The sequence below is a fragment of the Salvelinus fontinalis genome, chromosome 17, assembly GCF_029448725.1.
Source record: "Salvelinus fontinalis isolate EN_2023a chromosome 17, ASM2944872v1, whole genome shotgun sequence".
NCBI lineage: Eukaryota > Metazoa > Chordata > Actinopteri > Salmoniformes > Salmonidae > Salvelinus > Salvelinus fontinalis.
This window is the reverse complement of record NC_074681.1, coordinates 16,430,333-16,442,426: the sequence shown is the minus strand read 5'-3', so window position 1 is coordinate 16,442,426 and position 12,094 is coordinate 16,430,333. Positions and strand designations below refer to the sequence as shown.

The 12,094-nt window shown below is 40.9% G+C and overlaps 1 protein-coding gene across 2 annotated transcripts; it reads left to right on the top strand.

Annotated features, from left to right (window-relative positions):
• Window positions 1–5,743: 5,743 nt before the first annotated feature.
• LOC129813822 (zinc finger protein 892-like) lies at window positions 5,744–11,403 on the top strand. Of its 2 annotated transcripts, none has more exons than XM_055866374.1 (4): window positions 5,744–6,219; window positions 6,338–6,540; window positions 9,628–9,742; window positions 9,960–11,403. In XM_055866374.1, exons 2-4 carry the CDS (start codon window positions 6,454–6,456, stop codon window positions 11,051–11,053), a joined length of 1,296 nt encoding a protein of 431 aa, XP_055722349.1. In that variant the 5' UTR covers window positions 5,744–6,219; window positions 6,338–6,453; the 3' UTR covers window positions 11,054–11,403. The 2 variants fall into 2 exon arrangements, with proteins under 2 accessions (XP_055722349.1, XP_055722348.1); XM_055866373.1 differs by having other exon boundaries at window positions 5,745–6,219; window positions 6,338–6,438.
• The last annotated feature ends 691 nt before the right edge of the window (window positions 11,404–12,094 follow it).

The window sequence follows — 12,094 nt, the reverse complement described above, 5'->3', positions numbered from 1 at the left end:
ATTTGCACATTATTATTTTTTAAATTCTTCAAGCTCTGTCAAGTTGGTTGTTGAGCATTGCCAGACAGTAATTTTCAAGTCTTGCCGTAGATTTTCAAGCCAATTTAAGTCAACTGTAACTAGGCCACACATTAACATTTTAATGTTGTCTTGTAAGCAACTACAGTGTATATTTGGCGTTGTGTTTTAGGTTATTGTTATTATAGCCAGGACATAAAGTTTATTTCTTTGCCACATTTTTTGCAGTTTTACTTTAGTTCCTTATTGCAAACAGGATGCATGTTTTGGAATATTTTTATTCTGTACAGGCTTCCTTCTTTTCACACTGTCATGTAGGTTAGTATTGTGGAGTAACTACAATGTTAAGCTGTCCTCCATTTGATCCTATCAGTCATTCAACTCTAACTGTTTTAAAGTCACCATTGGCCTCGTCGTGAAATACCTGAGCAGTTTTTTTCCTCTCTGGCAACTGAGTTAGGATGTCTGGCTACTGAGGACGCCTTTATCTTTGTAGTGACTGTGTGTATTGATACACCATCCAAAGTGTAATTAATGCTCAAAGGGATATTCAATGTCTGCTTTTTTTTTACCCATCTAAACTCAGCAAAAAAATAAATGTCCCTTTTTCAGGACCCTGTCTTTCAAAGATAATTCTTAAAAATCCAATTAACTTCACAGATCTTCATTGTAAAGGGTTTAAACACTTTCCCATGTTTGTTCAATGAACCATAAACAATTAATGAACATGCACCTGTGGAACGGTCGTTAAGACACTAACAGCTTACAGACGGTAGGTAATTAAGGTCACAGTTATGAAAACTTAGGACACTAAAGAGGCCTTTCTACTGACTCTGAAAAACACCAAAAGAAAGATGCCCGGGGTCCCTGCTCATCTGCGTGAACGTGCCTTAGGCATGCTGCAAGGAGGCATGAGGACTGCAGATGTGGCTAGGGCAATAAATTGCAATGGCTGTACTGTGAGACGCCTAAGACAGCGCTACAGGGAGATAGGATGGACAGTTGATCGTCCTCGCAGTGGAAGACCATGTGTAACAACACCTACACAGGATCGGTACATCTGAACATCACCTCTGCAGGACAGGTACAGAATGGCAACAGCATCTGCCTGAGTTACACCAGGAACGCACAATCCCTCCATCAGTGCTCAGACTGTCCACAATAGGCTGAGAGAGGCTGGACTGAGGGCTTGTAGGCCTGTCGTAAGGCTGGTCCTCACCAGACATCACCGGCAACAACGTCGCCTATGGGCACAAACCCACTGTCCCTGGACCAGACAGGACTGTCAAAAAGTGCTCTTCACTGACGAGTCACGGTTTTGTCTCACCAGTGGTGATGGTCGGATTCGCGTTTATGGTCGAAGGAATGAGCGTTACACCGAGGCCTGTACTCAGGAGCGGGATCGAGGTGGAGGGTCCGTCATGGTCTGGGGCGGTGTGTCACAGCATCATCGGACTGAGCTTGTTGTCATTGCAGGCAATCTCAACACTGTGCGTTACAGGGAAGACATCCTCCCTCATGTGGTACCCTTCCTGCAGGCTCATCCTGACATGACCCTCCAGCATGACAATGCTATGAGCCATACTGCTCATTCTGTGCGTGATTCCCTGCAAGACAGGAATGTCAGTGTTCTGCCATGGCCAATGAAGAGCCCGGATCTCAATCCCAGGGTGAGGGCTAGGGCCATTCCCCCCAGAAATGTCCGGGAACTTGCAGGTGTCTTGGTGGAAGAGTGGGGTAACATCTCACAGCAAGAACTGGCAAATCTGGTGCAGTCCATGAGGAGGAGATGCACTGCAGTACTTAATGCAGCTGGTGGCCACACCAGATACTGACTGTTACTTTTGATTTTGACCCCTCCCCCCTTTGTTCAGGGACACGTTATTCCATTTCTGTTAGTCACATGTCTGTGGAACGTGTTCAGTTAATGTCTAGGTTGTTGAATCTAGTTAGGTTCATACAAATATTTACTCATGTTAAGTTTGCTGAAAATAAACGCAGTTGACAGTGAGAGGACGTTTCTTTTTTTGCTGAGTTTATTAATAGTTTCCTTTCTTTGTGAGGCATTGGAAAACCTCCCTGGTCTTTGTGGTTGAATCGGTTTTAAATGCAATGCTCGACTGAGGAACCTTACAGATAATTTGTAAGTCGCTCTGGATAAGAGCGTCTGCTAAATGACTTAAATGTAAATGTAAATTGTATGTGTGGGGAATAGAGATGAGGTAGTCATTCAAAAATCATGTTAAACACTTATTGCACACCGAATGAGTCCATGCAACTTATGTGATTTGTTAAGCACATTTTTACTCCTGAAATGATTTATGCTTGCCATAACATAAGGGTTGAATACTTATGGACTGAAGACATTTCAGATTTTCATTTGTAAAATTGTCTAAAAACATAATTCCACTTTGACATTATGGGGTATTGTGTGTAGGCCAGTCACACAATATCTATTTAAACCATTTTAAATTCAGGCAAAATGTGGGGGGAAAGTCAAGGGGTGTGTGAAGGATGGTTTTGTTCTCTTTTTAACATAAATATATGCCTTATAGAAATAGGACATGTTAATCACAAACATAGCGTGACTGCAGAAAAGCTGTTGTTAATATAGGGTGTTGACTGTGCTAACCAGAAGGTTGAGACAAGATGGAAAAATGCTGAATAACAAGAAAACAGGAACTGAGCAGTGTAGCCACCAACAAATCAGCTCAAACTTCACAACAAACACTTCCGGATATCTGGATCCTGTGTGCTGTGAGGCTGGGACCAGCCTGGGCACCACCGATAGGCTAGCAAGTTTAAATCACGCTAAGCCTCTACTGTGACAGGCCAACTCTAAAGTTGGAACTACATCTGTCACAGTATAAAAGAAGATGTCTGTACTATTTCAGTCAGTTCTCTGCTTTACCCTGCGTGGTGATACAGTGAACGCATATATACGAAAATTGCATTTACCATTTATCGCTTGTGTTAAATAAAAATAATTAAAGTATGTTCGGTGACTCTGAATCACATTTTATCCTGATACCAGATTCGATTGACGCAACCTTTTACACTATGCTGAAGAGGTGAGACTTTAGGAGTGACTGAAAGATGTTGATGTACTCAGTCACAAATCAAATTTCAATCAAATCAAATGTTATTTATCACATGCGCCGAATACAACAGGTAGACCTCACAGTAAATAGTTTATTTACAAGCCCTTAACCAACAATGCAGTTCAACAAAAAGTTAAGAAAATATTTACTAAATAAACTAAAGTAAAAAAATATATAATAAATAAAACACTAAAATAACATTAACGAGGCTATACACAGGGTGTGTGGAGTAAAGGTGGTCTAGAGGTTTTTTCCTCTGGTTGCACATGTGACATGCTGGTAGAAATTAGGTAAAACTGATTTAAGTTTGCCTGCAATGATTGCACATTGGCCAATAGAACGGATGGTAGTGGAGGTTTACTCACTCGCCTACGAATTCTCAGAAGGCAGCCTGACCTCCTTTTTCTCTATCTTCACTCAAATGAAAGGGATTTGGGCTTTTTCTCGAAAAAGCAGTATATACTTCACGTGGGACTCGTTAAAGAAACATTCTTTGTCCAGTTCAAGGTGAGTAATCGCTGTTCTGATGTCCATAATCTCTTATCGGGCATAAGAGACGGTAGCAGCAACATTATGTACAAAACAAATTTAAAAATAAGTTACAAAACGCAAAATAAAATAAAAACAGCACAGTTGGTTAGCAGCCCGTAAAACGGCAGCCATCCCCTCCGGCTCCGCCATTCTTGGTGAGAGGGAGTTCCAGAGCCTTGGTGCAACCCTGGAGAAGGCCCTGTCGCCGAAGATTTGGAGCTTGGACTTGGGAACGGCAAGGAGGCCTGCTGTAGTGGAACGGAGTAAGCATGTGGGTTGGTAGGGGAGAAGAAGGTTGTAGAGGTAAGGTGTTGAAGGGCTTTGTAGGTCAGAAGTAGGATCTTGTAGTTAATAAGTTGGGAGAAAGGGAGCCAGTGGTGTTCATGGAGGACAGGGGTGATGTGCTGCGAGGACTTAGTGTGGGTAAAGAGTCGGGCTGCAGTGTTCGCAACCATTTACAGCTTATAAAGGGAGCTCGCATTGATGTCGGAGAGTAGTAAGTTGCAGTACTCGAGACGAGAGGTGATGCATGCGTAGATGAGGGTTTCAAAGGCAGGAAGGGAGGACCTGACTTTGGCAATATTGGGGAAGAATGTGGAAGAATGAGGATTTGACAGTGTCGGATGTGGTGGTCGAAGGAAAGGGTGGCGTCCAGGATGACGCCAAGGTTGCGTGTGTGGGGGGAGGGAGACACAATGGTGTCATAAATGGTGACTGTGAGGTTGCCAACTTTGCTGATACACTCCCCTATGTATTTATTTGTACAGTGAAGCTAAAATGTTTAATTTGGCTCTATACTCCAGCATTTTGGATTTGAGATCAAATGTTTTATATGAGGTGACATAACTGAATGTCACCTTTAATTTGAGCGTATTTTCATACATGTCTGTTTTACCATTTAGAAATAAATGCACTTTATGTATCTAGTCCCCCCATTTAAAAGTGTTATAAGTACTTATGGTGTGTTAATACATTATTTACCATAGATTTCTATTGGGCGCAACATAATCTGAAACAAAACCAAAAAAACTGCAAATGCATCCAAGTTTGTAGTGTCACAAGCTTGATGTAGTCATTGCATGCTAGGAATATGGGACCAAATAATAAACTTGTGTCACTTTGGAGTGAACAGAGTGCCCCATGGTGGCGGTGGGATTCTGGTATGTGCGGGCATAAGCTACGGACAATGAACACAGTTGCATTTTATCAATGGCAATTTGAATGCACAGAGATAACGTGACGAGATCCTGAAGCCCATTGTTGTGCCATACATCCGCCGCCATCCCCTCATGTTTCAGCATGATAATGCACGGCCCCATGTTGGAAAGATCTGTACACAATTCCTGGAATCTAAAAATGTCCCAGTTCTTCCATACTCACCAGACATGTCATCCATTGAGCATGTTTGGGATGCTCTGGATCCACGTGTCGGAGAGCGTGTTCCAGTTCCTGCCAATATCCAGCAACTTCTCACAGTCATTGAAGAGGAGTGAGACAACATTCCACAGAACACAATCAACAGCCTGATCAACTCTATTTGAAGGAGATGTGTCGTGCTGCAAGAGGCAAAAGGTGGTCACACCATTGACTGGTTTTCTGATCCCTGCCCCTATCTTTTTTTAAGGTATCTGTGACCAACAGATGCATATCTGTATTCCCAGTCATGTAAGATAAATAGATTAGGGCCTAATTGATTTATTTCAATTGATTGATTTGTGATTTCCTTCTATGAACTGTAACTCAGTAAAATATTTTAAATGTTGTGTTTTGCATTTATATTTTGTTCAGTGTGTATATACCTTTTACTTTACCACATTTTCACAATAGTTTTATTAGGTTGTGTTGATGACAATATTTGATCATATATAAATATGCTGTGAAAGAGTAATTGGATGGAAACACGGTGCTGCATTTGTGGTGGGAACCACGTGCCCGAGTTTCAGGAGTGCCCTGTTAGGGTGAAGGAGGTTGAAGTAGCAGTTCCACAGTTTTCACCCCACACAGTAGGAGGCGGCATGCACTTCTAAGTATGTTTGTGGAAGAACAAGAAGCAGACCAACAAATGCAATTACGCACGCATTTCCCATATTGTTTCCAGTTATCAACATCTACGGATTGTTTATCGCACATTAGCTTGGAAATTGTTCACCCGCACAATAGGTGGCGGTATGCACATCAAATTATTGCGAACGCCATTATACCATAGAAGAAGAAGAATGATTGCACGTATCTTCCGATTTACTACATTGTTGTCATTTATGGACATATACGGATTGTTTATTGCACATTATCTTGGATATTGAATACTATTTACTTCACACAGGGAATACGCATCTGTAATTTGGGTTGGACAAGATGGCAAGCTGCAATTTTCAGGCACAGTTGGTATCCATTCTGGAGGTTTTGGCTAAAGCAGCTGTAGCAGAAATAAACAATCGTGTTGATGATAGCTGTGCTGTTATACGCATGGAAATTATCCAAAGCCAGCGAGATATTGATGTACTGAAAAGGAAGTGTCAAATGATGGAGAGCGAGCTGAAGAAGACACGAGGACGAGTAAGGAGAAAAGGTAGTTGTTGATTTATTCGTGGTAAATTGATTGTATGTGCAAAAAACAAATGTGTGAATAGCCCTAATATTTGACTGAATATTTTTTTATTTTTTTTATTTTTATCTCATGGCATCAGAGAGATATTCATGTCCAGTCAATATCGTTTTGAACAAGCAGAGGAGTAACTCACAATGGAGAGACGGAGAGAAGGCTGTTGAAGAGGACTCTCAACCCCAGGTGTAGCCCTTGATCATGACTCGCAATTCCATTACACATAAGAGTCATTGGATGAAGGCGTCTTCTGTACAGGGGACCCTACATTACTATGCATCGCTTGAGGTACGGTTTTGGAAGCATAAGGAACTTAACTTTCATATAAGCGATAAATAATTTTAAAAACACCAAAAGGTCAAATTGATACACACCTTTTTATAGGTTTAGGGTTAGTGCTCCCATAAGGCCATATCCCCATGTTACAGTACGTGTTTACGGAAGACAGAGGGACAACCTGTGCTAATTAGCTAAGGTTACCTAGGCTGCCTGGAACACCTAGTGTGTAACGGAAGAAGGCCGCCAGAAACGTGTTGTCACTGAAAAATATTGTCGGATCCAACTGTGATAAAACCCGTTAAAACAGTGTACAGTAAGTGTATATTTTGCATTTATGAAATTATTTTGTTGTGACATGAAAGTTAAGGGCGTTATGTTTTTAGAACCGTATCGCAATTGAGAATCGATTTACGTTTAGTTGGAGTATTTGGCTGTTTTGGCAGCCAGAGTCAGTCTACCTCTGAAAATAGCATAAGATCCTTGGAACTTAAGGAGTGTAATACATGACCATTTACAGTTACAGAGACTCGATCTCTTGGATCAATTCTGTTGTTGGAATATCAGGAGAATTTACCGTTTTTGTGTGATTGAGTATGAAATACATTAGATATGTGTTTAAATACAAAGCCCTGGATAAACTCCCTCTGTAGCCTGCTCTCTTTCACCACTAGCAGATTTCCATCGAAAAGGACCCATGAGCACCAACATGTGAAGTTCATAGAAGCATGTCAAATTAAAGCTAAGATTCTATATATTTTTTTATAACTAAGGCATGTATACCAAAACCTTCTAGGTATTTTATAATTTCTCCCTCATAAGGAGGGAGGATAATGAAAGTTCACAGAAGTAACAAGTAAAGGTAGACCTACCAATTAGTTAGTGTTTTACTGCTATCAATTTTGTTTATGAATTATTATGTAATTCAAACTCTTAATTCAGTTACCAAATTGGTAATGTAATTACAGAGATATGTAATGCAATTAACTGCAATTGAATTGACTGCAGTAGGAAATCATAGCAGTCACAACCAACAGCTGGGTCACCAACCATAGGCGTCTATGTTTCATAAGTTTGGACAGCACAGTACAGTAAAAACAAGTTGAGTACAGCATTGTACAGTAGAGCACACTAAAGTAGAGTACAGTATAATGTACTGTACTGAACATATACTGTACTGAACTCTACTTTGCTGTACTGTACTCTACTGTGATGCCAAAACTTGTGAAACATAGATGTCTACATTCATTTCAGATTTGGTTTGGTCCGGACCAAACAAAAGTGGTCTTGTTGGGGGCGGAGCTCATTGCAATAATAGTCAGTGTGTTGAATAATACCCAAATATACAAAACAACAGTAGTGTAAAGTACTTAAGTAAAAATACTTGAAAGTACTACTTAAGTTGTTTTTTTGGGCATCTGTACTTTACTTTACTATTTATGTATTTGACTACTTTTACTTTACTACATTCCTAAAAAAAAAAGTACTTTTTACTCCATACATTTTTCTTGACAACCAAAAGTATTTGATACATTTTGAATTCTTAGTAGGACAGGAAAATGGTCTACTTCACACACTTATCAAGAGAACATCCCTGGTCATCCCAACTGCCTCTGATCTGGCGGACTCACTAAACACATGCTTCGTTTGTACATAATGTCTTGAGTGTTGGAGCGTGCCCCTATCTATCCATAAATGTAAAAAACAAGAAAATGGTGCCGTCAGGTTTGCTTAATATAAGGAATTTGAAATTAATTACACTTTTACTTTTCATAGTTAAGTATATTTTAGCAATAACATTTACTTTTGATACTTAAGTACATTTAAAACCAAATACTTTTAGAGTTTTACTCAAGTAGGATTTTACTGGGTGACTTTTACTTTAGTCATTTTCTATTAAGGTATCTTTACTTTTACTCAAGTATGACAATTGGGTACTTTTTCCACCACTGCAAAACAAGGATATTGCATATTTCTACCTTTGTGCAGCGATTCAGGATATATCACCATGAAGAGAATGATATTCATGTCCATAATTATGCATTTCTGTATAGTACAGGTCGGGTACCATGATGTAATTATGTTACCGGATGTAAATCCACTTCACCTACTGTAGTTCAATAAACACTTATTATTTTTTATTTTTTTACTCAAGGTCTCATAGCTGACAGCCCATTCCTTCTGCAGACATCTTGGAATCTTAATTCGGAGCAAATATTTAACATTTTTGGAAAACTAGGGAACATTTTACCGTAATTCTGTTACCAAACTTTACTTCTGCACAGTTCTTCCAGTTTTTGTGAAATTTTCTGTAAATTGTAAAAAATAGTCCATGTGAAGAGTTCTGTTTTTTTTGGCATACATTTTAAATGGAAAACACTGAGTCAAAGTGTAATTCCGTTAATGTGGAATTGCCCCAGACACGATCTAGTAGGTGGTTGCTACTTAAAGTCCCCAGGGCCCTTACTGTGTTAGGCAAGACTGCTTCTCCTATTGTGCACCAGAGGCATGGAATGCTCTGCAAAGTATGCTTCAACTAGATGTATTAGTCTAGTGCCCCTCGATGACTTTAAAACTCTGGTACAAAACTCTGTTCAGGAGGAGTGTAAATGTTTCCTGTAGGCTGGATTGTATTGCTGTGCTGATTTGATTGTAATGTATGTTTTAAGTGTTGTAATGCCTCCCGGGTGGCGCAGTGGTCTAGAGCACTGCATCGCAGTGCTAGCTGCGCCACCAGAGTCTCTGGGTTCGCGCTCAGGCTCTGTCGCACCCGCCCGCAACCGGGAGGTCCGTGGGGCAACGCACAATTGGCATAGCGTCGTCCGGGTTAGGGAGGGTTTGGCCGGTAGGGATATCCTTGTCTCAGTATGTAAAAATGTAATAAAATGTATGCACTCTACTGTAAGTCGCTCTGGATAAGAGCGTCTGCTCAATGACTAAAATGTAATGTAAATGTAATGTATTGATTGCTGCCTCCTTCTGGCCAGGTCTCCCTTGCAAAAGAGACTGTGTCTCAATGGGCTTTTCCTGGTTGAATAAAGGTAATATAAATAAATATATGGCGTGTGTCCAGAGTAATAACCTCAGTCCCTGTTACAGCCTACAGATGTGGAGCAGAGAGTGGAGACTGAACCCATACTGATCAAAGATGAGGAGACAGCAGAGGATGTGTGGAAGACTGACCCTCAGGAAGAGCTCAGGATCACTGGAGAGGGTGGGTACGACCATAAGGGGTACTGCTCTGTCTGTCTATGGAAGACTGTGTGGGTGTGGTGGTATGCACATTCCAAATTGCTACATTGGTGTTAGGTGTTTTGTGTTCTGGCATATGGAGGGAATGTACGCACACAGTCAGTTCTAAAGCAGTCGTATTTTGCAACTGTTAAGGGTCTTTTATAATGTTTAATTTATGTTTATCCCCAAATCTTTAGAGTCTGGTTCCAAGCCTGGGAAATCACCATCCTTTGAGCAACGGCGCTGTGATGAGGACTTCATCACACAACCCAATATATCTCCAGAAGACTCCGTGGAACATTCCCCAATTCTGATCGTCCAGAGGAACCAGGCACACCCCAGCTCGCATCTGAGCAGCACAGAGCAGAACCGGCTGGACGAGGACTCACTAGACCTAGTGATGGTGAAAGAGGAGGAGCTGGATCAGACCACAACCCTGGCAGGACCTGACCAGTTTGTCATGGATCAGTCTGATGGGCAGCTGTTGACCTCTTTGGATCCAGGCAGAGACACTGACCCTGATGGCCACCCAGATTTCTCCTTTCATTCCACAGAAGAGTACTCTCAGAATATCTCAATGGTCCCATCTCATAGTGGGCTGTCATCTGTTCCTACTATGACAGATGAAGTGGGGCCATCGCTCCACTCTTCTATATGGAAACCACATGCTAACATGTTCAGTGCAGAAAAACACATGAGAAGACATGTCAGGACATTGGCTGATGAGACTAGACAACAGATGCCAGAGGGACAGAGCAGTAAAAGGCCGATCTCAAATAATGAAGGAAATAGTTTAGCTCTACAGTCAAGGCAGCATCAATACAGGGCTTCAGAAGCAACAGTGAGATTGAGTGAGTGCATGACAGGGTCAAACATGGCCACCACCTCCACCTTCTCTGGATACAGCCTGAGTCACAGTAGTTTTAACATGGTGAAGAGAATGAGGACTCAGTGGAAGTCGGGCAGCACCACTGAGAGGCGTTTCAGCTGCACCTTCTGTGGGAAGAGCTTCCCACGTTTCTGGCAGCTCAAAGAACACCTCCGGAGTCACACCGGAGAGAAACCTTACACCTGCGAACAGTGTGGGAGGAGTTTTACCAAGCAGTGCAACTTGATCAGACATGCTGTGGTCCACAGCGGGGAGAAGCCCTTCGAGTGCACACAGTGTGGGAAATGCTTCACCCAGCGTTCCAATATGACATCACATCAGAGAACTCACATAGGAGAGAGTCCAGTGTCTCAATCCGTGGCACCTGCATACCCTGGGGATCCACACACAAGTTTAATGTAGTCTCAGAACAGATGGAACAAATAGGAACATAATTGCATTATGCTTCGGAAATATTTTCAATGTGAAAATGTAGATCAATCAACCATACTCGCTATCTTCTTCTACACTATCTGATGTGCTTTCTTTTTGTATCTAATACCTCTACTGATACACTCCCCTATGTATTTATTTGGACAGTGAAGCTTCAACTTTTAATTTGGCTCTATACTCAAGGATTTTGGATTTGAGATCAAATGTTTTATATGAGGCGACAGTACAGAATGTCACCTTTTATTTGAGGGTATTTTCATACATATATTTTACAGTTTAGAAATGAAAGCACTGTATGTATCTACTCCCCCCCCCCCCCCCCCCCCATTTGAAGGAGGCATAAGTATTTGGACAAATTCACGTATGACGTATTACATTTTGTCAAAAGTTTAGTATTTGGTCCCATATTCTCAGCACACAATGACTACATCAAGCTTGTGACTACAAACTTGTTGGATTCATTTGCAATTTGTTTTGGATTATATTGTGCCCTGTATAAATGAATGGTAAATAATGTATTGTGTCATTTTGGAGTTTTTTTATTGTAAATAAGAATAGAATATGTTTCTGAACCCTTTTACATTAATGTGAATGCTACCATGATTACGGATAATCATGAATGAATCCTAGCTAATGATGAGTGAGAAAGTTAGAGGCATGAACATCATACCACACAAATAGATGCTTACCTCTCATGTTATTGGTAATGGTGAGAGGTTAGCATGTTTTGGAGGCATGATCTATGTGCATCTGTAACTTTCTCACTCATCATTATCTATGATTAATTTAGGATTATCCGTAATCAAGGAAGCATCCACATTAATGTAGATTACATTCTTACTTTCTTATTTACAATAAAAGTGACTCTGACACAATACATTATTTACCATTAATTTCTATTGGCCACGACATCAAACGAAACAATCAAAACAAACTGCAAATGAAACCAACAACTTTGTATAGTCACTAGCTTGATGTAGTCGTTGCGTGGTTGGAATGTGTGACCAAATA

Excerpts from the sequence above, each read along its gene's own strand:
- LOC129813822 (XM_055866373.1), top strand. The coding sequence starts at position 6,006 with ATGGCAAGCTGCAATTTTCAGGCACAGTTGGTATCCATTCTGGAGGTT. Across the intron at positions 6,439-9,627 it reads AAGAGGACTCTCAACCCCAG|CCTACAGATGTGGAGCAGAG; the intron begins GTGTAGCCCTTG and ends TCCCTGTTACAG. Across the intron at positions 9,743-9,959 it reads GCTCAGGATCACTGGAGAGG|AGTCTGGTTCCAAGCCTGGG; the intron begins GTGGGTACGACC and ends CCAAATCTTTAG.